The sequence below is a fragment of the Malassezia sympodialis genome, genomic scaffold, assembly GCF_000349305.1.
Source record: "Malassezia sympodialis ATCC 42132 genomic scaffold, msy_sf_11, whole genome shotgun sequence".
Lineage (NCBI taxonomy): Eukaryota > Fungi > Basidiomycota > Malasseziomycetes > Malasseziales > Malasseziaceae > Malassezia > Malassezia sympodialis.
The window spans coordinates 57266-81479 of record NW_017387809.1 but is presented as its reverse complement, the minus strand read 5'-3'; the positions used below and the strand labels follow the sequence as shown (position 1 = coordinate 81479).

Here is a 24214-nt window from a genome sequence, read left to right as displayed (position 1 = left end):
GATCTGGGTCTCCTTGACACTCCCATGCTGCAGCGCTTTTTCGAGGCAATCGGCGCCTCGCTGGGCCTGCCGACTGACTATGCCAAGGTGCGCTGTGCCACTTATACCAGATTGCGATTGCGCTGCTCCTGTCCTTTGTGCTGAGCCCCATCCTGCCGCACCTACCCGCGCCGTGGATGCGCCACTGCATGAACCTGGGTGTCTCGGCCTTTTTCCTGCTGGGCATTCTGCGTCTGTACGGCGGTGTGATGCATCTGCTGGCGGCGTGCTTCCTCACGTACGGAATTGTGCGCTTCCGTATTGGCGGCCGCAAGTACATGCCGTGGATCGTGCTTGTCGGTGCGATGAGCCACATGCTCTACACCCACTGCATGCGCGAGTTCGGGCAGGTGCCGGTTACCACGATGGAGATTTCGTCCATGCAGATGGTGCTTGTGATGAATCTCACGTCGTTCGCGTGGAACTGCTACGACGGTCAGCTGCGCACCGACAAGCAGCTGGACGAGGTGCAGATGCGGGACCGTGTGATGACCATGCCGAGCCTGCTCGAGTTCTTAGGCTATTGGTACGTGGTGTGCATTAACGCAGCTTTTACTTCCCTGGCGTGCTCGTAGGGCCGTCATCGCGTTTCCGTGATTACCAGCAGTGGGCGAATGGCACGCTGTATGCGCCGTACCGCGGCGTGCCGGTCTCCCGCTGGCGCGAGGCGTTCAAGGAGCTCCTCACGGCCGGTATCGCGCTTGTGCTGATGACGTCCTTGTCGGCGTACTACGACTTTGAGCGTCTCGCGAATGTGGCCGACGAGCTGCAAACGCGCCCGTTCTGGTACCGCCTCGTTTTCCTGCAGATTGCCGGTCTCGTCGCGCGCTTCCGTTTCTACGGCGTGTGGTCGCTCTCGAACGCCGGCTGCATTCTGTCAGGTCTGGCGTACAACGGCGTCGACTCTACGACGCAGCGCGCGACGTGGACGCGCTGCAAGAACGTCTATGTGAGGCGCATCGAGCTCAGTCACAACTGGAAGGAGCTGCTTGACGCGTGGAACGCCAATACAAGTACGTATGCCCTACTTACGCAGACGTCTGGCTGCGCGAGTCTGTGTACAAGCGCCTCGCCGGGCCGCACAAGCCGGGCTTTGGCAGTGTGTTTGGCACCTTCCTCACGAGTGCCATCTGGCACGGCATTGCGCCGGGCTACTACCTGGCGTTCCTTCTCGCAGCGATGTGCCAGTGGCTCGCGCGCCTGCTGCGCAAGTCGGTGCGTCCGATCTTCTTCGCGAACCCCCGCATGCCCGACCCGACGCCGTCGACGTGGAAGCAGTACACCACGGTGCAGGTGCTGTACTCGGTCGTGTCGATGGTGTGCACGATCTCGTCGGTCAACTATGTGGTCATTCCTTTCTTCACACTCACACTGCGTGGCTCGCTGCAGGGCTACAGGGCCATGTTGTGGCACTACCATGTGATCGTGGCCCTGGGCCTCCTCGCTTTCCAAGCTGGTCTTGGCCGTGCGCTGCGGCCATGGCACAAGGCGCCGCGCGCGCCTAAGGCAGCTGCACCCGCCTCGTAAATCGCAGCCGTACATAGACCACCATGCACACCACAAGGACATACACGAGGGGGAAGCGCGGCAGGGCCCGGCGGAGCTCGTCGCGCAGGGGCGGTGGGCCCAGGAAGCGGCCCCATGTCGCCGTGCGGCACTCGTCCGACAGGTGCATGTGTGCACCTGCGCAGGTACCAAAGACGAGGGCGCCACGTCGGTCGAGCTCGCGTAGTCCGATCCAGTCGTCGCGGTACAGCTGGCTCTCTCGGAGCGGCACGGTGGTTAGCGCTGGCGGCGCGTCCGGCTCTGGATCAGGGAACGCTTCGAACCACGACGAGTTCGAAGGGATCACGGTGGCTTCGTCCGTAAACTGGATCATGACGAACGACTCGAGCTGGAGCATGTGTGCCTTGTACGTGGCATTCTTGTGCGGTCCCTCGTTGTTGATGTCATGGAGGAACGAGTTCTTGGCATGGTACTGCGCAAACTGCTCCGGTGTGCGCGTGTCCCGAAAGTACTGGGCCGTGACAATGTGTCGCTGCGCATAGTCCGAGTATACGTGCGTCGCGAGGGCACTGTGCACGGTGTGACACACAGGATCGTGCGGCCCACACGCCGGGAGGTCGGTGATGCCCATGTGCTGCGAGCCAAACGTGAGGAGGCGCCGCACAGGCGGATCGTTGAATCGCTCCACGTACGCGCGCAGGAACTGGCCGCCCTGGGAGAAGCCGACGGCATCGAAGCCGTGCTGGAGCTCTGGCACGCCCTGCAGCTGTGCATGGACCTGCTCGACCTGCGTCGGGACATGGCCCCAGAAACTCGCACGCCGATCACTCCATACGCTTGGCTGCAGTGCAACCACATACACAAAGATGCCGGGGTGCATGGCCTCGAGCTCCTGCTTGGTGCGCTCCATCCAGTCGGAGTGCGCCGCATCGCCGAGGCCGTGCCACACGACCACGGGCCGCGGGTGGCGCATAAGCCACGGTGCCATCGCAGGCGGCTGCGTGATTGCGGCCGGCGCGGCCAGCGCCGGTATGCACAGCGCGCCGACGAGGGCCGCCACGACCAGCACCCACCGATGTCCGTGCGCCATGGAGGTGGGTCTATGAGCTATCACGTGCTTATGCCAGGCGCGCGCCGTCGAACGACTCGCCTGCGTGGCGCTCGACCTCGAAGCGGCAGGCGCGCTGGTACGTGTACACGGCGGGTGCGTAGTAGCGCAGTGATGCCCAAGAGAACCAGGGACTGACGTTCTGGCGGTGGACCGCGTCGAAGTCGACTGGGTGAGTATGCGGACGTACCCTTCATTTCGTCGCGCAGCTTGTGCAGGTCGGCGGTGTAGTCCGTCAGAATCGCCTTGACGCCGTACCGCGCAGCCTCGACCATTTCGTCCTTGCGGTTGACTGTCCACACCATCACGTCCTTGTTGGCCTCGCGGGCCTTTCGCAGGAACGCCTGGCCCTCGGCACCCACAAGTGAGGGGAAACGAATCGAGAACGCGTCGCAGTCGTTCCAGAAGTACTTGACGGCGTCCGCGGGCGACGCACCGATGTGTGCGCGGCGCAGCATAGGCACGTGGTGCTTGGCCGGCTGAATGAACTTGGGGTGCCACAGGCCGAGGATCAGGCGCGGCGCGAGGTCGTTCTCGTAGTTCGGGAACTGGTGCACGACCTCGCCCATGATGCGGAATAGGCGCTCAGGGTCGTTGTTCGGCTTGATGTCGACGTTCAGCGAGACGTGGCGGTTCTCCGGCTCCATCAGCAGCGTGCACAGCTCCTTGAACGTCGGGATCTGCTGCACGGGCTCCTTGAGCGTGCGCACATGCTCGAGGCCGTCGGCGCCGAAGTAGTTGCGCGCCGTGATCAGTCCCTTGCCGTTGGTCGTGCGGTCCAGCGTCGTGTCGTGGAACATGACAATCACATCGTCGGCCGTAATGTGGACGTCGCTCTCGATGCCCTCCGAGCCGTCCTTGATGGCCTGCTCAAAGGAGCGCAGCGTGTTTTCGGGAAACTCGGCAGAGGCCTGTGTCAGCGCGCATAGCGTACACCACGGTGTCCCCTGCGCGTTAGAACACTTACGTACCAGCAGTGAGGAATGTTCAGCCCAGGCGTCGACATGGTCGGTGACAACCCGCTGCAGGAACGAGCACGGAGCGCCCATGTGGAGCCTGCACGGTGCGCACGTGCGGTGCAGGGTATCAACTACGGGCGGGGCGCTTCGGCCGCCGGCGCCTCCCCGTCGCCAGCAGGCGCGCGCGGCTGCACCGTGGGCAGCGGCAGCGGCATATAGGCCTCCATGCTGCGGGGGCGGTACAGGAGCATAGAGTCAATGAGCCAGAACTGGAGCATGTTCATCGCCATAGGAAAGAGTGCCATGACAAACACGACCTGCAGCGCGCGGTGCGTGCCAAAGAGGCTGAGCAGCCAGCTGCCAAACGCCACGAGGAACGGTAGCCATGCGAGAATGAGAAGGACGAGCGCCTTCATCAGCGCAAGGCCCAGTAGATACACGCCCGTCTGCCGCAGCCAGCACTGGAGCACGCTCGGCGGCGGGCGGCCTGGCTCGCCCGCCGGGTAGTACTCACCCGAGACAAAGCCTCGCAGATGCCCGACGTCCTCCATGACGCGCGTGGCGCCGTGCAGCACGCCGTACAGCACAAAGAGGCCGAGCGTGGAGTCGAGCAATATATTCAAAAAGTACAGCGAGCATGGATTACGGCGCGTGTGCGATAGGCCGACCGCACTACACATGACATTCAGCATGTGCACCATGCCCTGGCCCGTCAGCTGCTTGGACACATCGAGCGCCCATGTCCGCCACGCGCGCCGCGGGCGCTCGCGGTGCCGCTTGTACAAGAGCGTAGCCAGCACGACCACACCCATAAGCACTTGCGTCGCAATGCCGATAGGGCCCATCAGGCGGCAGTGGCGTGCATCCATGGCGGCGCCCGTCGGCGCCTCCACGAGGCCCGCGCCCCCCGGCGCCGTCGATGGCATGACGACACGGCTGGCAGGCCTCCACCTGCCGCATGGGCCCCCTACGTGACTAGCGAGGCCTGCACCCACGCGAGCTCCAAGGCACGCACCTCGTCCAGCGCATCACGCGCTTGCTGCCGCACGATCAGGTCGACATCCTCATCGGCCACATACTGCAGCACGGGCGCGACGGGCGCAAGCGCAGCAGGCGTCACAAGGAGGGGGTCCTGGGGCGTCCGCGCCGCCGCGTGGCCCGCACGCACATCGGGCAGGACACCGCCGCCCGGGAGGCGCAGCGCGGTAAGAGGCGCGTCGGTATCGGCTGCTTGCTTCTCCTGCGTCTCTTCCAGCTGGTGCCTCGTGCCGCGCACAAGCAGCGCAAGCAGCAGGAGCGCACTGCGACGCAGCTGCGGGCGCTGTGGGTCTGGATCCGTGCCGCTCGTCGCCTCGCGCTCCGCCCGATCGGCCGCCTCGTCCGAGTCACTGTCGTCCACGAGGCGCTCCATCGTCCGCCCTGCCTCGTCGCGGCCCACGCGCGTCGCGCGGACCTTGGGCCGCCTGCGTACACCGCGCCGCTCCGACGTGAGCGTGAGCAATTCCGTGCACAGGGACAGGAGGGCCACGGACGTGCCGTCCGCGGCCAGAGCGAGCGGCGCGAGCTCCACACACGTGCCGAGAATCGAGAGGAACGAGCTGCGCAGCGTCGCGGGCCAGCGTGGCTGGCGCACGGCGGTGAGGAGCGGCCCGGTGATGCGCGGCAAATCCGGCACAGCCGCCTCGCCCAGATGCTGCAGCACCTGGAGGAGGGCCTCGCCGATCCGCAGTCGCGCATCCGTCGCGCGCGCAGAGAGCGGCTCGGCGCTCTGCAGCGCACGCGCCACACTGTCCTGCGTCTTGTCGCCGCCCACATACACGGCGAGCAGCTGCGTGAGCACGGTCGTGCGCCATGTCACGGCCATGTGCGCGAGGCCCTGCACCGCATTCAGGTACAGGAAACTCTCGTCGTCCTGGAGGGCCTGCAGAAGCAGATCGAAAATCGCAGGCACGAGCGCGGGATCGAGCACATCGCCATAGCACACGGGGTGGTGCCGCCGGTCCGTCGCGACCAGCTGCATGAGCAAGTGCAGCCCGTGCGCGCGCACCGGCAAAATCGGGTCCTGCAGGTGCCTGAGCGCCTCTTGGTACACGGCCTGGTACGCCGGCGCCTCGCGCGCGGCCGTCTGTGCCGCGGGCGCCTGCGCGCGCGCCATAAGCACGACGGCCGCCTCCTGCGCGAGCGCGCGCGTCTCGCTGTCCGGGGCATCGCGCAGGCGCTCCACCTGCGCGGCGAGCACGGCCAGGAGCGGCGCCGTCTGGGGCGTCAGCTGCGCGTGCCGCTCGAGCAGCGCAAGCAACAGCTGCAGTGCGGTCTGCGTCAGCTCCGGCTCGCCCGTCTCTTCGTCGCTGTGCACGCCGAGGGCCAGCTCGACGAAGGGCAGCGCCTGGTCCACGTCGCCGTCCAGGAGCGCGGGCCCTAGCGCCTCGAGCAGCTGCAGCACAACGTACAAGTGCACAAGCGAGTCCCGCGTAGGATCCGCGGCACCACCGACGCCCGCAGCGGCGGCGCTGACGGTGCCGCGGTACGCGGTCATGCGCGCCATGAGAAGGGCCCGGCCCGCCGCGCTGCGCCCCGCTGCCTGCAGCTGCTGCGCGATGCGCGCTGGGTCGATGGGGAGGCGCAATACACGTGCGAGATCGCGTGGGACCGGCGCCGGTGTGTCGAGCGCCTCGGTGTCGTGGCGACGCACCACCTCGCCGAGCGAGAGCGCTTCGCTCTGCGCAAGGAGGGCGTCCAGTGGGTCAGCCGTGTCGGGCGCCGCGCGCGCGCGCGCGCATGTCACGCCGTCTGGCGTCTCGGTCCACCGAAGGGCGTCGGGACGCAGGCTGTCGGACATGGCACGGTCCAGCGCCGTGCTCAGCGTCTCGTCCGGCACGAGCCTCAGCCACGTATGCAGGATGTCGCGCGTCTGCGCTGCCAGCCACGTACGAGGCGGAGGCGCGGCGTCGGCGGCCACGATGCCCGGACCGGGCGCCGGCTGCATGAGCAGGGTATCGATCGCAAGGAGCGCGCCGGCCAGCGGCGTACACAGCGCGTGGATCCAGTCGGGCGTGGGCGGCGACAGCGTGACGAGCGCGCTGAGCAGGCGCAGCGCACGGTCGACGTCCGCGGGCGGCGCGGGGCGCGAAAGGGCATCATGGATCGGCACGCGCAGGGCGTCCAGCACGCTGGCCGCGTCGCGCTCATGCATGCGCGCCAGCGTAAAGGCAGCTGCACGGCGGTGCACGCCGTGCACGGGCGTCGTAGGGGGCGGCGCGACAGGGTCGAGCACACGCAGCAGGTTCGGCACCATGGTGGCATAGTACGGGGCGCGGGCCATATCCTTGGGCGGCGCACACAGGAGCCTAGCGACGCCGTCGAGGCGCTGGAAGAGGGCATCGCCCTCCGTCAGCTCGTCGCCGAGATCGCCGCGCAGCAGGTCGTCCTCACTCGCCCCCAGCATGCCGAGGAAAAAGGCGCGCACACCGTCGGCACGCAGGAGGAGCTGTGTGCAGAGGCGCGCGGCGTGCTCGCGCACAAACGGCGGGCATCGCCCGCCACTCGCGCCGAGGGCGCTGGGTTGCGGCGCTCGACGCAGCGCCGAGAGGCCCTGGATCGTGGGCCACGCGCCGAGAAGCGCATCGAGGGCCACCTGCGCTGTGTCGCGCAACGCGTTGTCCGTGTACGCAGCGCGAAGCAGCACGCGGAGCATATCGACGTCATAGAGGCGATGCATGCGCGCCGCCACGTCCGTCCGTGTGCGTTCGCGCGCGATGGCTGCCACGAACGGCACAAGCACAGTGGCCACGGTGCCGCCGACGTCGGCAGTGTCAGCCTCGATGCTAGACGCCAGAGCCGCGTCCCACTGCGCGACGCTCGGGACGACAAGCCACGCAAAGGCAAGGGACAGGAGCGTCTCGAGCGTACGCGCGTCCTTCGCGCCGAGCGGCGCCGACGTCTCGCACAGCAGCGCGTGCAGGGCCTCGGCACACGTCCACGCGCACCATCCGGTGCGCCGCTGGAGGCGCGCGACGTCGTCCGCGGGCGTGAGCAGCTCGGGCAGAGCCGTCTTGGCCAGGCCCAGCGCGTCGAACCATGCGAGGCGATGCGCCAGCGTGTGCGCCATGCGCTGCGGCGCAGGTGTGCCGCGCGCAAGGGGCTTGAGCGCGTGCTCGGCATCGCGATCGCCCGTGAGTGTGGCCGCGCCGCTGAGCCACGCCCGCAGCGCGGGCGGCGCGGCGGGCGGCGGTGGCGGCGCGCGCGTCGTCATAGGTGGAGGGTGAGCTCTGACCGCCATGAGCGTCACGCTGCATACGACGCTGGGCGACGTCAAGGTGCGTTGCGCTGCTCACACAGATTGAGGTGTTTTGCGAGGCGGTGCCGCGGGCGGCTGAAAACTTTCTTGCGCACTGTGCGGCGGGCACGTACAATGGTGTTTTGTGGCACCGCAACATGGCTGGCTTCATGGTGCAGACGGGCGATCCGACCGGGACAGGGAAGGGCGGCGAGTCGATCTGGGGGCGCCCGTTCGACGACGAGATCCGGCCGACGCTCAAGGTGCGTTGGCGCCGCTTATGCAGTTCCACGCGCGCGGCATGGTGGCGATGGCGACGGGCGGACCGAACGCCAACCGCTCGCAGGTACGCCGGGCGCCTGACGCAGTTCTTTATTACGTACAGCGAGCAGCCGCATCTGAACGGGAAGTATACCATCTTTGGCAAGGTGATCGAGGGCGCCGAGCTGGGCGGCACGCTCGAGGCGATCGAAAAAGGGCCCGTCGATGCGAAGCACCGGCCGGTGCCCGAGATCCGCACAGAGAGCGTAACGATTCATGCCAATCCTATTGCACAAAAAGCTATGCAGATGTAGACGCTTACTCGCTGAAGCGCAGAACAAAGTTGACGATGATCGCCGTGAGGAGTAGCACCGAGAGGATGGTCGGGCCTGGGTCAGTGGGGCACACGTACCGAGGCGGTCGTCGTACGGGCCGCTGCCGCGGTTGCGGATGGCCTGCGCACGCCAGTGGTACGTAGCAAGGGCATAGAGCATAATAGCGACGGCTACACGTTAGAAGGACAACGCACCGACAAGGCTGAACAGCGCCGCGCTCACGCGGCCCACACGGTCGCCAAAGTTGAGCAGACCGGCGGCGAGCGCCGAGAGCGTCACGGTGAAGCTCAGCCACGAGAGGAAGGTACGCTCATTCGCAAAGAACACCTTGGGCTCCACGCGCACAGGGAGCGCAATGCGCTTGCCGGCGGTGCGCTGCAGCAGGGGCTGGGTCGACATGGTCCAGGGGCAGCGATGCAGGCCCGCCGCTCTCGCCGCGCAGCCCGTCCACACAGCACGTGCACCTCCACATCCACGTGCGCCGCCTAGCGCCGTGCACGTCCGGCTCGCTCCGCGAGCAGCGCGCGTCGGTGGTAGTCCGCGCGCGATGCGCGGTACTGCCGCACGAACGTGGCGTCCTGGCGTGAGTCGGTCGACATACATCCATAGAGGGCATGAGCCCTTCGACGTACGCATTTGCCAGGTCCTCACTCGCCTCGTGCGCCTCGTTGGCGCCCATGTGCAGTCGCGTCCACAGGGCATGCGGCGTAAAGCGCTGCGTGAGAAGCGGAGCGTACCTTGTGTGCCTCTATCATGGCCTGCTCCACGTAGGGCCACTGCTGCTCCAGCGCGCGCGCGCGCGCATAGGCTGCGCGCGCCTCCGCGCGCAGCGCCTCGAGCGCCGGGCGCTGCGCCTCGTTCGCCGCTGCATAAGTCCCTGCCACGTACCTGCTGCCTGCTCCATGCGCCGCAGCTGCGCTTCGTACGCCTCGTACATGGCACGCACGGCCGGCAGCTGATCGACGGTCGCCTCGTACAAGCGCACCTCCTCCGCATGCCGCACAGGATCCAGCGACTCGGCAAGAAGCGCCTGCCAGTCCTCGCGCGAGAGCGCAGCCACGCCGGGAAAGTCGCGCGCGAGCGCCGTGGCGCCTGCGTCCATGGCTGCGTCGTGGACAAAGGCGGGGCGAAAGACCTCCACTCCTCATGCCCCTCCCCGGTGTGCTGGCGCTGTACGCGGGCGCCCTGGCTGCCGCGGCCGGCGCCGGCCTGCTGTATGCGATCGGTACGTACGCGCTGCTCACGCAGCGCTGGGGCTCTTGCATGTGAGCCAGTGGATGGAGGCGCACCCCGCGCGCGCGCGCGCCGTCGGTCTGGGGTACAGCTTGGTACGTGCTCGGCGCTGACCAGACGCATCTCGGCGTCGTACTGCCCGCGCTTGCATGGACGGGGCATCTGTCGTGGAGCGCCGGGCTGCTGTGTGCAGCCTCGACGGTGTACAGCGCTGTGAGTATGGCGCATGCGCATTGGCCGCTGCAGCGCCCGGCCGCCGTGTGGCGCTGGACACTCGGCCTGGGTGTGCCGCTCGCTGCGCACGCCGCCCTCACACGCTATTATCGTGATGCGCAGCATGCGTGGCTGCTGCATGGTCATGCTCCGCACGTCCCTCCCCCGACGCAGCCGTACGCCGAGCCGCTGCAGGTGGTAGCGCTCATTGCCGGCCTCGTGTGGGTGCTGCCCGTGTACCAGTGGGTCAGCGAGACGACCCAGGGATGGTCGCTACCAAGCTAGCTATGGAGGACGGGCCGCTGCGGCGTCCACGAGAGGGGGCCTGGCATCGGCCCCGGCGTCGGCGCCCACGCCGGCGCGGCAGGCGCCTCGGACGCAGGGCGCGCGTGGGCCGCGGGCGGCGGGACCTGGCTGTGTGACGCCTCCATCTCCGACGACGCGCCGCCACTGCTCTCCTCGCCGCGATCGCTGGGGCGCAGTGTCGCCTCCTTGTCCGCGGCACTGCGCTGCGGCGTGCGGGGCGCCCTGCTGGGCGAGGCGGTGCCATTCGCCGCGGCCTCCTTGCGCCGCATCAGCAGGTACCGCTGACGGCACTGGTGGTACGAGCGCGTGCCGACCGCTCGCGCCACGTGCTCCCACCGCTGGCCATGCTCGTGGATGGCCCGGCGCAGCTTCGCGTCCTCCTCCGCGCTCCAGCGCACGTATGGCAGGCGCTTTTCGGGACTCGCACCACTGCCGGCAGCGCGGACCTTCGACGCGGACGCTGGCGCGCGCAGCGGCGGCCCCGGCGTCCACGACGTGGAGCCCGGCAGGATGTGGGGGCCCGAGTGTGTGCGGCGGTGCAGGCCCATCGGCGAGGCTGTGTGCTCAATCGCCGCCTGGTTCGCCAGCACGTCCAGCGCGGACGTGGGCGGCGCGTCGTCCATGTCCATCGACGACATGCGCCGGCGCTTGGGGCTGCCGAGCGACGGCGCATGGGGCGTCCATGGCGAGTGCGGCGGACTCGATGGCGCGAGCGACTGCGCAGCGTGCAGGAGATCGTCCAGCCCGCTCGAGTACGTCGATGCAGGCATGCTGCGTACAGACGACGGCATATAGGGACTGCCATTGGGTCCGTCGTTCGCGCGCCGCGTGTGCTTGGGCGTCGTCGGAAACGGGTCCACGGGACGCCGCGGCGTCTGCGGCGAGTCCGGCCCAGAGCGCGCCGGCGCATCGCTCGGGGGACGCGCTGCCTGCCGCAGCGTGCGCAGCATGCGCGTCGCGAGGATCAGGTGCTCGGACGTGGCATCCCCCATCACCGCCTCGCGCCGCGCGCCCCGCGCGCGCCGCGGCGTCCGGCGCGGCGTGTGCGTCGGCGCATCGAGGGTCTCGTCGTCCGCATGGTTGGCACGCAGCAGCAGGGGCCGCAGGCTGCGCAGCTCCGTCTCAAGCCGCGCGACTTGCGCTTCGGTGTCGCGCACGCGCTGGCGAAGGTACCGCTTGTCCGCAAGCAGCTTGGTGCGCTCGTCGTCCTCGTCGGCCGTCGCGCTCCCAGGCGTGGCCGGCGCGACACGCGGCGTGCGCTCCTCCTGCGTCTGCAGCGAGGCACGCGAGATCATATCGCTGAGCATTTTGGACTGTGTCTTGGAGCCGGAGAGCTCGACCTCGAGCCGCGCCTTGATATCGCGCTCCGCCTGGAGCATGTGCGAGTAGGAGATCCGCAGACTGGAAAAGAGGGAGAGGGAGGCGAGGCGCGTCACGCGCAGCAGGTGGCGCATGCGCTCGCGCGACTCGGTCTGCTGCTGCAGGCGCTGCGCCAGCTGGTACGTGAGCTGCGCCCACGCCTCCTCGCGCGCGGCTGTGTCGTCGGTAGACGGCACGCGCAGAGGCGCGTCGGACGCCGGCGCCTGCAAGCCGAGCTGCGCGACGAGCTCCGTGAGCTCGGTCGCAGCGGCCTCGGCGTCCGCGGGGGAGGTTTCGTCCAGCTCGTCCACGTTCTCGAGGTCCATGAGCATCTGCATTTCCTGCTCCATGGTGCCGAGGCCGAGGCCGACCTGGGGGAACGTCAGGTGCCCGCCCTGCGGCGTGTACGTGTCGTCGCCCATCGGTGCGCCGAGTATGGGCGAGGGCGTCCGCGGCGACACGGACGAGGGGGGATCTGTGCCGGTGTCCGCAGGCATCTCCAAGGCCAACGGGGGGGCCTCTGGCGGCAGAGCACCCGAGCCGTGCGCCCCAGGCCGGGGCGCCGGGCCCGGCGCCGCGGTGGAGGCCATGTTCATGAGGGAAACCGTCGCCTCGTGTCGGGCGCTGGGGGTGGCGGAGAGCGAGTCGTTCGCCGGCCGCGCTCGCAGCAGTTGCATGGATGTCTACATGTGGCCTACGGGGTCCGTAGAACATGTTCTAACACGGCGCGGGTGGACGTGGGCGAGTGGGTCACATGACATCACGTGGGGCCGCCGCGTGGCCAGCGCGCGGGCGGGGGCGGTGGTGCGGCGCTGGCTCGTCTCGGGCGCTGACGTGCGACGCGTACCGCCGGAATGCTGCTGGATATTCAGCGCAAGTTCTTCTCGCGATCCGAGCGCGTCAAGTCGGTGGACTTTCATCCGACGGAGCCGTGGCTGCTTGCGGGTCTGTACAATGGCACCGTGTTCATTTGGAACTACGAGACGGGGGCCGTCGTGAAGACGTTCGAGGTCGCGGATGTGCCGGTGCGCTGTGTGCGCTTTATTGCGCGCAAGAACTGGTTCCTGGCGGGTAGTGACGACTTCTTCCTGCGCTGCTACAACTACAACACGCACGAGAAGGTTGTTGCGTTTGAGGCGCACCCCGACTATATCCGCAGCATCGCGGTGCATGCCACAGGCTCGTATGTGCTGACGGGCAGCGACGACATGACGGTCAAGCTGTGGGACTGGGAGAAGGGCTGGCGGCTCATGCAGACGTTCGAGGGCCACACGCACTTTGTGATGGACGTGTGCTTCAACCCCAAAGACTCGAACTCGTTTGCGTCGGCGTCGCTCGACCGCACCGTCAAGGTCTGGACGCTCGGCGCGGCGGCGGCCAACTTTACGCTCGAGGCGCACGAGAAGGGCGTCAACTCGGTCAACTACTACCACGGCGCGGACAAGCCGTACATGGTCACGACGAGCGACGACCGCACGGTGCGCGTCTGGGACTACCTGAGCAAGTCGTGCGTGCAGACGCTCTCGGGCCACACGTCGAATGTGTCGTTCGCCGTGTTCCACCCCTCGCTGCCACTGCTCATCTCCGGCTCGGAGGACGGCTCGGTGAAGCTGTGGCATGCCAACACCTACCGCCTCGAGTCCACGCTCGACTATGGCCTGGAGCGTGTGTGGTGTATTGCGTACAAGAAGCATAGCCACGACATTGCGCTCGGCTACGATGAGGGCGCAGTCGTCGTCAAGCTCGGCAAGGAGGACCCGTGCGTGAGCATGGACGTGAGCGGCAAGGTGGTGTATGCGCGCCATGCCGAGGTCCTTAGCGCGAACCTCGGCGCGGCCTCGGAGAGCGAGCTGGTGGATGGCGAGCAGGTGCGCATAGCGCCGCGCGAGCTCGGCACGACGGAGGTCTTCCCCCAGCTGCTGGAGCACTCGCCGAACGGGCGCTTTGTCACCGTGCTGGGCGACGGTGAGTACACGATCTACACGGCGCTCGCATGGCGCAACAAGGCGTTTGGCTCGGCGCTCGGCTTTGCGTGGGCGGCCGACTCGACCACGTACGCAGTGCGCGACAACTCGTCCGCGCGGGTGCGCGTGTTCAAAAACTTCAAGGAGCAGAGCGGGCTTGTGCTGGTCAACTACGCGGTCGAGGGCATTGCCGGCGGCGCGCTGCTGGCGGTGCTGGGCGTCGGCTTCCTCTGCTTCTACGACTGGGCGACTGGGGCGCTCGTGCGCCGCATCAACGTCGAGGCGCGCCAAGTGCTCTGGTCGACCACGAACGAGCTGGTGGCTGTGATCACCGCCGACTCGTTCTACGTGTTGCGCTTCCAGCGCGCGGCGCTCGATGCGGCGCTCGCGAGCGGCGAGTCGCTCGGCGACGATGGCATCGAGGACGCCTTTGAGGTTGTCGCCGAGATCAGCGAGTCTGTGCGCAACGGTCGGTGGACAGGCGAGTGCTTCCTGTACACGAACTCGGCGAACCGGCTGCAGTACCTGATTGGCGAGCAGACGTATACGATCCGCCCGTGCGACCACCCGCTGTATGTGCTAGGCTACCTGCCTGCGGTGAGCCGCGTGATAGCGGCCGACAAGGACATGCACCTGTACAGCTTCGCGCTCTCGCTGGCGGTGGTCGAGTACCAGGCAGCGGTGCTGCAGGGCGACATGGCGCGCGCAGACGCGCTGCTGCCGCAGGTCCCCCCGCTGCAGCGCGGACGGGTGGCAAAGTTCCTCGAGGCGCAGGACATGCCGGAACGCGCGCTGCAGGTCGCCACGGACGCGGACCACCGCTTCGACCTGGCGGTGCGGCTGGGCGAGTTTGAGCTGGCGCTCGAAATGGCGCAGAGCGGCCCGCCGTCCGGCGCCGAGGCGCGCTGGCGCACGATTGGCGACCAGGCGCTGGCGCGCTGGAACGTGTCGCTCGCGCAGGCGTGCTATGAGCGGGCGAACGATATGCACTCGCTATTCCTCCTAGCCACAGCGCAGCAGGACGCAGCGCTGCTGCGGCAGGTCGCAGCGGCAGCGCGCGCCCAGGGCGCGCTGAACCTCGCTGTGGCCGCACTCACGCAGGTGGGCGACGCAGAGGGCGTCGTGGACGTGCTGGGCGCCGCGAAGCGGTTCCCCGAGGCGGCGCTCTTTGCGCGGACGTATGCGCCGGCGCTGGTGCCGCGCGCCGTCGACGCGTGGAAGCAGTCGCTGGCAGCGCCGCAGAGCGAGAAGCAGCAGCAGATGGCCGAGCGGATTGGCCACCCGACCACGATGCCCGAGCTGTTTCCCGAGATAGGCCCGTAGCTACTCGCGCGGCTGCAGGTAACGGTGGAGACTCTCGTAGAAGATCCGCTGCCGATCTGAGGGCAGTGCGCCGTACTGCATCGCCGTGGCGGGGTCCGCGTACGCCCGCTGCAGAAAGCGCCGCAGTTCGTGCACGCCACGGCCACTGTACACGCAAAACGACTGGCGCTGGTGCTGGTTGAATTCCTTGGGCGGCGCCCGGCACATGCCCTGCAGGTCCGGACGCCGAAAGGCAGGCACGCCCGTAAGGCTCAGGTGCGAGAGGCGCGGAAGGCGCAGCATGAGCCAGAAGATGGCAGGCACCGTGATCTGTTCGCAGTACGAGAGGTGTATGCGCTCGAGGCTCGTGTGCCGCTCCACGAGCGCATACACCGCGCGGTCCGTCAGGCGCACGAGGCGCACGAGGCCGATCCGCCGCAGCTTGGGCAGGTGGGTCGCGATGGCCGCGATACTCTCGTCGGTGAGCTGCACGCAGCACGCCAGGTCCAGGTACCGGATGCGCGTGCAGTGCTGCGCGAGGTGGACCATGGCGCGGTCCGTGAGGTGTGCACAGTGTGCAAGGTGCAGGTGCTGCAAATGCCGTCCCAGCTCGGCAATCGCATACACCGACTCGTCTGTCAGGCGCTCGCACTTGGCCAGCGTGAGGTATCGCAGGCGCGGCGCATGTGCAACGATGGCGCGCACCGTCTCGTCCGTGATAAAGGAGCAGGTCGACAGGTCCAGCATGCGCAGGTGCTCGCAGATCGGAAACGCAGCGGGCGCGGGCGGCGGCGCCTCCGCCAGCGCCGTGGGCGTGGGAAACGCACGGTCCGTGAGGGCCGTGCATCCCGCGAGGCGCAGCTCGCGCAGGAGCGAGGGGCGCAGCCACACCTCGCGCACTGTCGTGTCGTTCATGCGGGCGCACCCCGCGAGATCGACTTCGAGGAGGATGGGGCACGCCTTGAGCAGGGCCGGCAGCGCCCGTCCATCGAGGCGCACACAGTGCGCGAGCTTGATGCGGCGCAGCGAGTGGCATGCGTTCGCGAGGGCGATCACGCCGTCGCTCGTCACCAGCTCGCACCCGCTCAGGTTGACGCCCTGCAGCTTCGGGCACGTAGCCGCGAGCTGGTGCAGGGTGCGGTCGGTCAGCTGTACGACGCCGCTCAAGTCGACGGCGACGAGGTGCGGCGTGTGCTGCAGCACGCGTGTGAGTGTGTCGTCGGTGATCTGGCAGCAGCCCGAGAGCGTGAGGCGCTCGAGGCGGTGGCACGCGGCCATGCGCCCAAACAGCTGGTCGTCGAGGTCGCCGGCGAGCAGGCTGAAGTTGAGGCGCCGGATATATAGGGCATACGGGAATGATGCCTCCGGCTGGATCATCACATGGATCATCTTGAACAGCGCGGAGAGCCGGTGGAAGCAGGGGCGGAGCCATAGCAGCTGCACACCACACGCGCACCACCGGCGGCACACCAGGAGGCACGAGAGCAGGTCCTGCTGCTCTCCCGCGCAGTATCCAAAGATCTGCAGCAGAATCTCGTGCGGAAGGTCGGCGGGCAGGGCACTCGCGTTGGTTTCCAGCGGCACGCGCTCGCCCAGCGGCGCCGGCGACGACACACCGCTGGCCTGTAGATCCACAAAGTCGGGCATGTCCGAGCCCGTACTCGACGACGGCGACACCGAGAGCGAGAGCTCAATGCCCTGCATGGCGGGACGCACACGCACGGGCGGCGGCGTCCCAGCATGCACGGCCTGCTCGTACGCCATCGCCCTCGAATCGAGGCCCAGGGCCAGGCGCGCGCGGTGTTGCCTCCACTATATCGGGCGCCGATCTACGAGCGGCGCTGCAGCGCCGCGGCGAGCTCCGCGAGCTCGTCCCACGCAGGGTCCGTGTCGAAGCTATCGCGCGTGCGCGCCATGAAAGTGCGCACGAGAGTGCGCGCACGGAAGCGCCAGTCGGGGAGCGCTTCCTCCGTCGAATTCGGCGATGCAGGGCGCGTCGCGAGGTTCTCCAGCAGATCACACAGCTCCTGCAGCTCGTCTTTGGCACGGATCCACAGGGCGCGGTCCGTCACGACCTCCGATGCGTCCGGACTACCCAGGCCACACTGGAAGCTCCGTATGCGCGCATGGAGCATCGCGCGGAACTCGCCTTGCGCAAAGAGGAGCCGCGCGTACGCCTGCCACAAGGCCGGCTCGGACGAGAAGCGGGGAAGCAGCGTATCCACAAACAGGCGCTCCACGACGGGGCGCAGGCCTTCGCCCTCGTTTGCACGGCGCACCGAAGACCCTGACGCATCCGCTTCGGCGGCCGGCGCGCGGATCACCGCGTCCACCAGCCTGTTCAGCACGGCCATATCCACGATCGAGGCAGCCGTCTGCGTGGGCTGCGCACTCTGACTAGACTCGCGCGTCCGGATCTCGACAATACGCGCCAGTGCGCGTGCCGCCTCGCGCAGCAGACCCACGTCCACCGAGACCACCATGTAGTTGGTCCACACGCGCCACGACTCGAACTGGAACTTGAGCGCGATCCCCAGCGCCTTGTGTGCGAGCAGGCGGAGTTCGAAGCCGGTACCAGGCGCTGCCACTGGCTCGGACGCCTCGTCGGACCCGAGCGAGACGCCCGAGTCGCTCGCGCCTGCATGGAGACTGTCCTCCTCGTCCTCATTCAGCACTGTATCGAGACGGGGAACTTGCGCGTCCTGCATGCGCAAGTAGCAGCTCGCCAAGTTGTTCCAACTCTCGCCGTCCTCCTCCTCGAGTGCCGTGCACTGGCGAAACGAGGCTGCAGCTTCAAGCCACCGCTCCAGGCGCATGTAGCTGCAGCCCAGCATGAACCAGGTGCGTGGGTACAGCGCATTGATGCGCACGGCGCGCCGCAGCCACATGCTCGATTGCGCATACGCACGGAGGGCAAAGTGGTACCCGCCCAGCGAGCGTGCTGCCCGCGATGACGTGCCGCTCGACACGTCCCACGCGTGTAGATAGTGCGCCTCGGCGTTCGCCGGCTCCATGTCGCCCAGCAGGCACCACAGCTTGGCGAGGCGGCCCCGCACGAAGTGCGTGTGCGGCACATGGCTCGCCTCGGTTGCAATGCGCTTTTCCTGCAGGCGCGCCTGTGCCTCGGTCTTGTGTCCGGCAAGCAGATCGCGCACCACCTCCTTGCCCTCCTCCTGGCGGCCCAGCAGCCCGAGGCACTGCACGACCTCTTCCCACATTTCCACGCGCTCAAATACCTCCAGCGCGCTGCGCAGAACGCCCATCGACAGGAAGCGGCGCGCGAGCTCGGCCTGCATCGCCCACTTGGCCGGCAGCTCCAAAGCATGGAAAAAGCGCAGACGCTCCCGCACACTCGAGTCGTTTGTGGGCATCTGATCCACAAGCGCCTGCAGCTGCAGTGCACTGCGCTCAACAGTGCGCGTACGCGTGGCCTCTAGACGCGAGCGCAGGAGCAGACTCATTGTGTGCACACTCCAATTCTGGGGATGCGCCATCACGCGCTCCACGAACGCTGACATTTGCTCCGACGTAAGCCCATGCGACGCCTGCGTGTTGTGGATATTCAGGCACAGCGCTAGCAGTGTGCACTGGTCCGTGACGGCCAGCGGGGGCTGGTGCCCAGGATCCAAGTGGCCCAGACGGTGCCTGGCGGTGTGATCCGACGCCTGCGTCGAAGTAAACTCGGTCTGCTCCAGAAGCGTGTCGTCATTCAGCGAGTACGTCAGCGGCTGGTGGTCCACCTGCTTCGCTGGGTCAACCGTCGCCTGCCAGCCCGAGTTCTCTGGCTGCGCAAGTGCCGCGAGCGCGGCGCTCGGCGCAGGGGTATCGTGGTCCTCGGCCTTGTCCGCACCTGCCTCACGCGACTCGGCGAGCAGCACAAGCTGCGTCTTGGCCTCCTTTTGCCACTTGGTCCGCTTGCCCAGCGCACCGCTCAGCTCGTACTCGAGCCCATTCGCCTTGGCAGCTTGGACCAGGCGCTCAGACGCCAGACGGTCCTGGCCCGTACGCTGGTACATGAGTGCCGTCTCAAGCATCGCGCGTGCACGGATATTGTCCCACAGAAACTGCACGCGGGTGTCCGAGGCCGTCCGGGCATGCGTCTCGAGCGCCTGGACAAGGGCATCGACCGGCGCGAGCAGCTTGTCCTCACACGCCACAGGCTCATCGAGGATGCGCATGTGGACGGCGCGCGCACGCAGACGCCATAAAGCCAGGGACGGGAGTGCATCTCCAACATGTGCTTCATGCAACGCTTGCAGCAGGAGCAACGATAGCACAAGGTAGAAGGGCGCCTCACATAGGTGGTACGCCGGCTCTCCATGCAGCGTCAGGTACTCGAGGCTCGAGGCATGAACAATCCCATCCCACACACTATCGTCGTCATCGACACTGCGCGCCTCAAAGCAGTCAGGTGCCGCCGAGCGTAGGAGCGCCATAGGGCTTACTGCCAGGTCAGGGCCAGTCCAATTCAGCTGCACAAACGCATGTAGCGCGGCTATGGCCACACATAGAGCCTCCCACTCGTGCCCTGCCACATGGAGAGATACATGCTCTAGGGGTAAAAGCACTTGTGCACGCTCCGCTGCACGCACACGCGGGTTCACAGCCTGCATGCATTGTGCCACCGGTTGCAAGAAGCGACGAGCGTCGGCAGAGCGCAGCACGCTTTCCAACTCGCCGGTCGCCACCTGGTATGCAAGTGAAGTTGTATCGCCCTCTTCAGGCAGCGACCCTCGAACGAGCTGCCATTCCACATGCCATGGCTGGGTCCCTGCGACCGCCGACATGCTGATCGAGAAAAGAGGACACTACAAAGCGAAGCTTGGCTGACTAAGCGACTTGGGTCGACTCTATTTCGCAGGACATAGACTGCACCGTCGACGGCCGGAACACGACTGTGGGCATATGCGCGGAAATGGGTCGTATATGCGCAGGAAGTTGTGTGGGGCTTGAATATGTTAGATAACTAGGCAAGAGAGAACCCGGCCGTGACTCAATATCCGAAGGCACTTCCTCGGCCGTGGGCCGCGCGGGCAGCGGCTCCGTCGGTGGTGTGGGTGGAGAGGGGAGAGGCTGGTAGTACCGGCGCCATTTGACAGCAGGCGGACTGTTTGCGCCAGACGAGTGGATTTCGCTCCATTCAACACTCACCGACGACGCCTTTCGGCACTCAGTGTCCTCTTTCTTAGGCGGACGCGGCGGTGATCGCATTGGCGTGAGCCACTGTGCCATGGTGGGCGCACCCACTGCGCCGGTTGGCCCTGGCGCATCCATTTCAGCAATGGAAGATAGAGGGGATACACTAGATATCATATGTTTGTGACCGTGCTTGTGCTGGGTCATCTTGGGCTTGCGCCGGGGCGTCTCTCGCCTGGCCTCACCACCCAGCAAGCGATTCACTTCGTCTATCCACTCCTCCATCGCCTGCTGGGCCTCCAACTCCTCTTCGTCATCGCTAAATGCACTGCAAAGTTCGTCCATGGCGTAGCATCTACGGGCGTGCCTCTGTATATACCCGAGCCCTCAAACAATCTCTTTGTTCCGACCGCGCTGATCGCATGTCACGAGCGCGGCGTAGATCTCGTTCTCCCCACAAGAGGGGAGAATCATGTGATCGGGAAATTCACATCATCCAATCCGCAATGACGTAGTGCATCTATGCTGGATTATGAAATCCCGATCCGCGGACACGGCCGCAAGAAGTATCCCCGCAGACGAGCGGGCCATTCTTTCCTCTCTACAACATCATGGCACAAATTCCCGTGGGCGCAGAACCGATCATCCCTGGCAACATTTCCACCCAGGTAGTGAAGCTCAATTCGGGCCACAGCATCCCTCAGGTCGCACTGGGCGTCTACAAGGCGCCTAACGATGGCACTACTGAACAAGCCGTGAAATGGGCATTCGACTGTGGCTACCGTCACATCGATTCGGCCTCACGGTATCGCAATGAGGAGGCCGTCGGCCGTGCCCTCAAGGAGTGGTCGACGAGCCACAATGTACCCCGTGAAGAGTTTTTCATCACTACCAAGCTCTGGGATGACGACCAGAAAGATACAACGGCGGCTATTGATGAGTCGCTTCGCAAGCTGCAGCTATCCTACGTGGACTTATACCTCATTCACTCGCCCGAGCCCGGTGAAGAATCGTTCCTCGACGCGTGGCGTCAGATGGAGGCGGCTGTCGAGGCCGGCAAGGTCCGCTCGATTGGTGTGTCCAACTTTGACGTGGAGCATCTGGATGCTCTCCTCAAGGTCGCCCGCATCAAGCCGGCGGTGAACCAGATCGAGTCGCACCCCTTCTTTGCGCATGAGAAGCTGCGTGAAGAAACCTTGAAGCGTGGTATTCACATTGAAGCGTATTCTCCGATGGCGCAGGGCGCTGCGCTAGATCGTGAGGAGATTCGCGCGATTGCTACCAAGCATGGGAAGACCCCTGCGCAGATTCTGCTGCGCTGGGGTGTGCAGCTTGGCAACATTATTCTGCCGAAGTCGCTCACCAAGCACCGTATTGAGGCCAACGCCCAGCTGTTTGACTTTGAGCTGGACCAAGACGACATGGATATCCTTAACAACATGGACGAGGGTATGAAGATGGGCAAGCTCGGCCCGCCTGGTACCTCGGCGCCCGCCTCGCCTGGCGCCACACGCCCCAACTCGCGCCGCACCTCGGGTAGCGGCGGTCTGGCTGGTGGCCAGCTGAAGATGAGCAGCAGCTAAGAGATGTTCTAGAAATTGTTCATAGTCTTATACACCCCGGAAATGAACTAACGAACTTTCAGTGTGGCTGGCTCGGCCTCCTCAGCGGAGGGCGCTCCACGTGTGGGCCACGTGACGTGGTCTCGATGGGCCTACGACCGTCGTTCGTGAGCTGCGACGAGCTATGACGGCCAGCGAGCGGGAGAGCGCTCCCAAGAGCGCTTCGGCGACAGATATGTCGTCGTCGTCTGTCATGGAATATCTGCGTTCGCATGGGTTTGCCAAAGCACTCAGTGCTTTTCAGACCGAAATGGAGGCCACCTCCAAAGGCGCTACCCCTGCAGAGGCTTCAGAGGCGTCCAGCGCGCAGTTAGGCAGCCTGGACGTCAGTATGACTGAGCTCGCCAATAAGAACGTTCCTAGGGATCCCAGGGAAAAGGATGCCCAGGATACCGGCACGGGTTCGGCGTTAGAGCAGGCTGGTGCGCAGGCGCTGTTGCTAGATCCAACAGACACGGCACGCGGGTTCGCTATGATCAAGTCGTGGTGCACGGGCAGTCTGGACATTTACCAGCCAGAGTTGTTACCTCTGTTGCTTCCGCTTTTTGTGCACAGCTACCTAAATATGGTGGATATGGGCCTGGGCATGGCGGCAACTGAGTTTTTTCATGCTCACGCTTCCTTCTTTCAGCCCATGCACGCAAGCTTGCTATCCCATCTACGCTCGCTGTGCCTCCCATCACACATAAACACGGATGAGCTAGCGCAGCAATTTCGTACGGAACGCTACGTCCTGAAGATGTCGCCTAATGTGTTTGGTCTTTTGATCGGGTGGCTCACGGATGGTACAAGTCCTGTGGGATTCTCGTCTATGGATCACGCTTCCTTCGTGGACAGCATGCTAGAGCCATCTCGACGCGGCCGCGAGGCCATGTTGAAGATTATCAACGAACGCTGCCGCATCCAGGTTCTACGCTCGGCCATGTTCCAGCTGGACCCCTTGGAACTCGAGGAAGGGACAGGCCTTACTGGCGCTGGCCCCTCCTTCGCATCACATGGCCCCTTGTCCGTGTCGCGACACCATCCGCTTGTCCATGCGGCGGCGGTCTCTGAGTCGGATGCCATTGCTGACTTTAATGCTCGTGCAGCAGGACCTCAATTAAAACTACATCCCCGCATCCCGCTGGCCGAGGACTTGAAGGACGAAGTGGACCATGTTTTGCGCGATGAACAGGCCCAATTGCAGGCCAAGTCCAAAGTCGAGCCTACCGAGAAAGACACGTCAACCCCCACCGACACCAAGGATACCAACGCATCATCGCCTGCCTCGAGCTCGCGCGATCCCTCTGTGCCTCCGCAGCACGAGGAGGCCGAGGATATGGAGCAGGAGCCAACATCAGATCTGTTGGGGCCGACCTTGGCAGATCTGCCCCCCCAGCCGTCCATGTTCCGTACTGTGGATCTGCTGCGCGAGGTCGAGCGTGTGCGAGACGCACGCAAGTGTCTACGCATTGATCCCAAACTAGCACCTCAGGCTGCCTCTGCCGCCGATGCCAAGCCGCCGAGCAGCTGGGATGGTGTCCCGCGCACCGTGGGTCTCCCGAGCGTCTGCATGTACACCTTTTTTGATGCCGAGGATGGTCTTACGAGCAGTACGTTTTCGTCGGACTTGACGCTGATGGCGGCTGGGTTCGAGGAAAGCTATGTGCAAGTGTGGAGTCTGAAGGGCGAGCCAGTACGCGAGCTGCGCAGTGACTTTAATTTATCGTCTATCCGCGATCGAAAGACGCTGCAGCAGCACCGGGCCCCTGGCACCATGACGTCACGCAAGTTGATTGGACACAGTGCCCCTGTGTATGGCGTCGACTTCGATCCTGTGGGCGGTAGTGGGTCAAGCCCGCGGCACCTGCTGAGCTGCAGTGCGGATGGCACAGCCCGGCTCTGGAGCCTCGATACGTTTGCGGCGCTCGTGGCCTACCGCGGTCACCAGTACCCGTTGTGGGACGTAACATGGGGCCCCCTGGGCACCTACTTTGCAACGGCAAGCGCGGATCGCACGGCGCGGCTGTGGAGTGTGGAGCGAATCAACCCGCTGAGGATTTACGCAGGACACTTGTCGGACGTGGACTGTCTGCGATTCCATCCCAACTCACTATACCTAGCCACTGGTTCTTCAGACCGCTCGTGCCGGTTGTGGGACGTGCAACGGGGCGCGTGCGTGCGTTTGTTTGTTGGGCACCAGTCGCCCATTTCCTGTCTGCGCATCAGCTCAGATGGACGGTATTTGGCGTCTGCCAGCGATGGAAATGCGTCGATAAAGTTTGGTCAAACGAGACGGTCCTCCGCTGATGCCTACACGGTTAGCTTGTGGGATCTCGCAAGTGGTCGGCGGATCAAGAAGATGTGGGGACACACATCGACGATCCATGATATGGACTTTAGTGCGGATGGTGCTGTGCTGGTCACAGGCTCTGCCGACAACACAGTGCGCTGCTGGGATGTGCGCACGGCGCAGGAGTCGCCCAGCGGTGAAGCGGATGCGAGCAGTGACTGCGTTGCAACGTACTTCACCAAAAATACACCAGCACACAGTGTGCACTTCTCGCCGCGCAACTTGTGTCTTGCCGCAGGGGTGTATTCAGCCTCTACATAGAC

The 24214-nt window shown here is 65.7% G+C and overlaps 11 protein-coding genes and 1 pseudogene across 12 annotated transcripts; 5 read left to right on the top strand and 7 right to left on the bottom strand.

Annotated features, from left to right (window-relative positions):
- Positions 1–24: 24 nt before the first annotated feature.
- On the top strand, positions 25–1462 carry MSY001_2344 (uncharacterized protein; the record flags this gene model as incomplete). Its single annotated transcript, XM_018884190.1, has 5 exons — positions 25–87; positions 111–565; positions 589–1052; positions 1076–1370; positions 1429–1462. 5 exons carry the CDS (start codon positions 25–27, stop codon positions 1460–1462), a joined length of 1311 nt encoding a protein of 436 aa, XP_018740875.1.
- A 78-nt stretch (positions 1463–1540) lies between these two features.
- Positions 1541–2635, bottom strand: MSY001_2343 (uncharacterized protein; the record flags this gene model as incomplete). Its single annotated transcript, XM_018884189.1, has 1 exon — positions 1541–2635. One exon carries the CDS (start codon positions 2633–2635, stop codon positions 1541–1543), a length of 1095 nt encoding a protein of 364 aa, XP_018740874.1.
- Positions 2636–2663: 28 nt separating this feature from the next.
- MSY001_2342 lies at positions 2664–3564 on the bottom strand (annotated as a pseudogene). The gene is given in 2 exon segments: positions 2664–2729; positions 2743–3564. Coding segments are annotated over 2 exon segments (888 nt in total).
- A 1015-nt stretch (positions 3565–4579) lies between these two features.
- Positions 4580–7864, bottom strand: MSY001_2341 (uncharacterized protein; the record flags this gene model as incomplete). The annotated part of the gene is made up of 1 exon (XM_018884188.1): positions 4580–7864. The coding sequence occupies one exon, from the start codon at positions 7862–7864 to the stop codon at positions 4580–4582; it is 3285 nt and encodes a 1094-aa protein (XP_018740873.1).
- A 25-nt stretch (positions 7865–7889) lies between these two features.
- Positions 7890–8463, top strand: MSY001_2340 (uncharacterized protein; the record flags this gene model as incomplete). Its single annotated transcript, XM_018884187.1, has 2 exons — positions 7890–7928; positions 7951–8463. 2 exons carry the CDS (start codon positions 7890–7892, stop codon positions 8461–8463), a joined length of 552 nt encoding a protein of 183 aa, XP_018740872.1.
- A 4-nt stretch (positions 8464–8467) lies between these two features.
- MSY001_2339 (uncharacterized protein) lies at positions 8468–8883 on the bottom strand (the record flags this gene model as incomplete). The annotated part of the gene is made up of 3 exons (XM_018884185.1): positions 8468–8538; positions 8562–8654; positions 8679–8883. 3 exons carry the CDS (start codon positions 8881–8883, stop codon positions 8468–8470), a joined length of 369 nt encoding a protein of 122 aa, XP_018740871.1.
- Positions 8884–10211: 1328 nt separating this feature from the next.
- On the bottom strand, positions 10212–12272 carry MSY001_2338 (uncharacterized protein; the record flags this gene model as incomplete). Its single annotated transcript, XM_018884184.1, has 1 exon — positions 10212–12272. One exon carries the CDS (start codon positions 12270–12272, stop codon positions 10212–10214), a length of 2061 nt encoding a protein of 686 aa, XP_018740870.1.
- Positions 12273–12449: 177 nt separating this feature from the next.
- Positions 12450–14882, top strand: MSY001_2337 (uncharacterized protein; the record flags this gene model as incomplete). Its single annotated transcript, XM_018884183.1, has 1 exon — positions 12450–14882. The coding sequence occupies one exon, from the start codon at positions 12450–12452 to the stop codon at positions 14880–14882; it is 2433 nt and encodes an 810-aa protein (XP_018740869.1).
- On the bottom strand, positions 14883–16625 carry MSY001_2336 (uncharacterized protein; the record flags this gene model as incomplete). The annotated part of the gene is given in 2 exon segments (XM_018884182.1): positions 14883–16559; positions 16578–16625. The coding sequence occupies 2 exon segments, from the start codon at positions 16623–16625 to the stop codon at positions 14883–14885; spliced, it is 1725 nt and encodes a 574-aa protein (XP_018740868.1).
- A 65-nt stretch (positions 16626–16690) lies between these two features.
- On the bottom strand, positions 16691–19648 carry MSY001_2335 (uncharacterized protein; the record flags this gene model as incomplete). Its single annotated transcript, XM_018884181.1, is given in 2 exon segments — positions 16691–19411; positions 19430–19648. 2 exon segments carry the CDS (start codon positions 19646–19648, stop codon positions 16691–16693), a joined length of 2940 nt encoding a protein of 979 aa, XP_018740867.1.
- A 960-nt stretch (positions 19649–20608) lies between these two features.
- Positions 20609–21580, top strand: MSY001_2334 (uncharacterized protein; the record flags this gene model as incomplete). Its single annotated transcript, XM_018884180.1, has 1 exon — positions 20609–21580. The coding sequence occupies one exon, from the start codon at positions 20609–20611 to the stop codon at positions 21578–21580; it is 972 nt and encodes a 323-aa protein (XP_018740866.1).
- A 214-nt stretch (positions 21581–21794) lies between these two features.
- MSY001_2333 (uncharacterized protein) lies at positions 21795–24212 on the top strand (the record flags this gene model as incomplete). Its single annotated transcript, XM_018884179.1, has 1 exon — positions 21795–24212. The coding sequence occupies one exon, from the start codon at positions 21795–21797 to the stop codon at positions 24210–24212; it is 2418 nt and encodes an 805-aa protein (XP_018740865.1).
- Between the last annotated feature and the right edge of the window lie 2 nt (positions 24213–24214).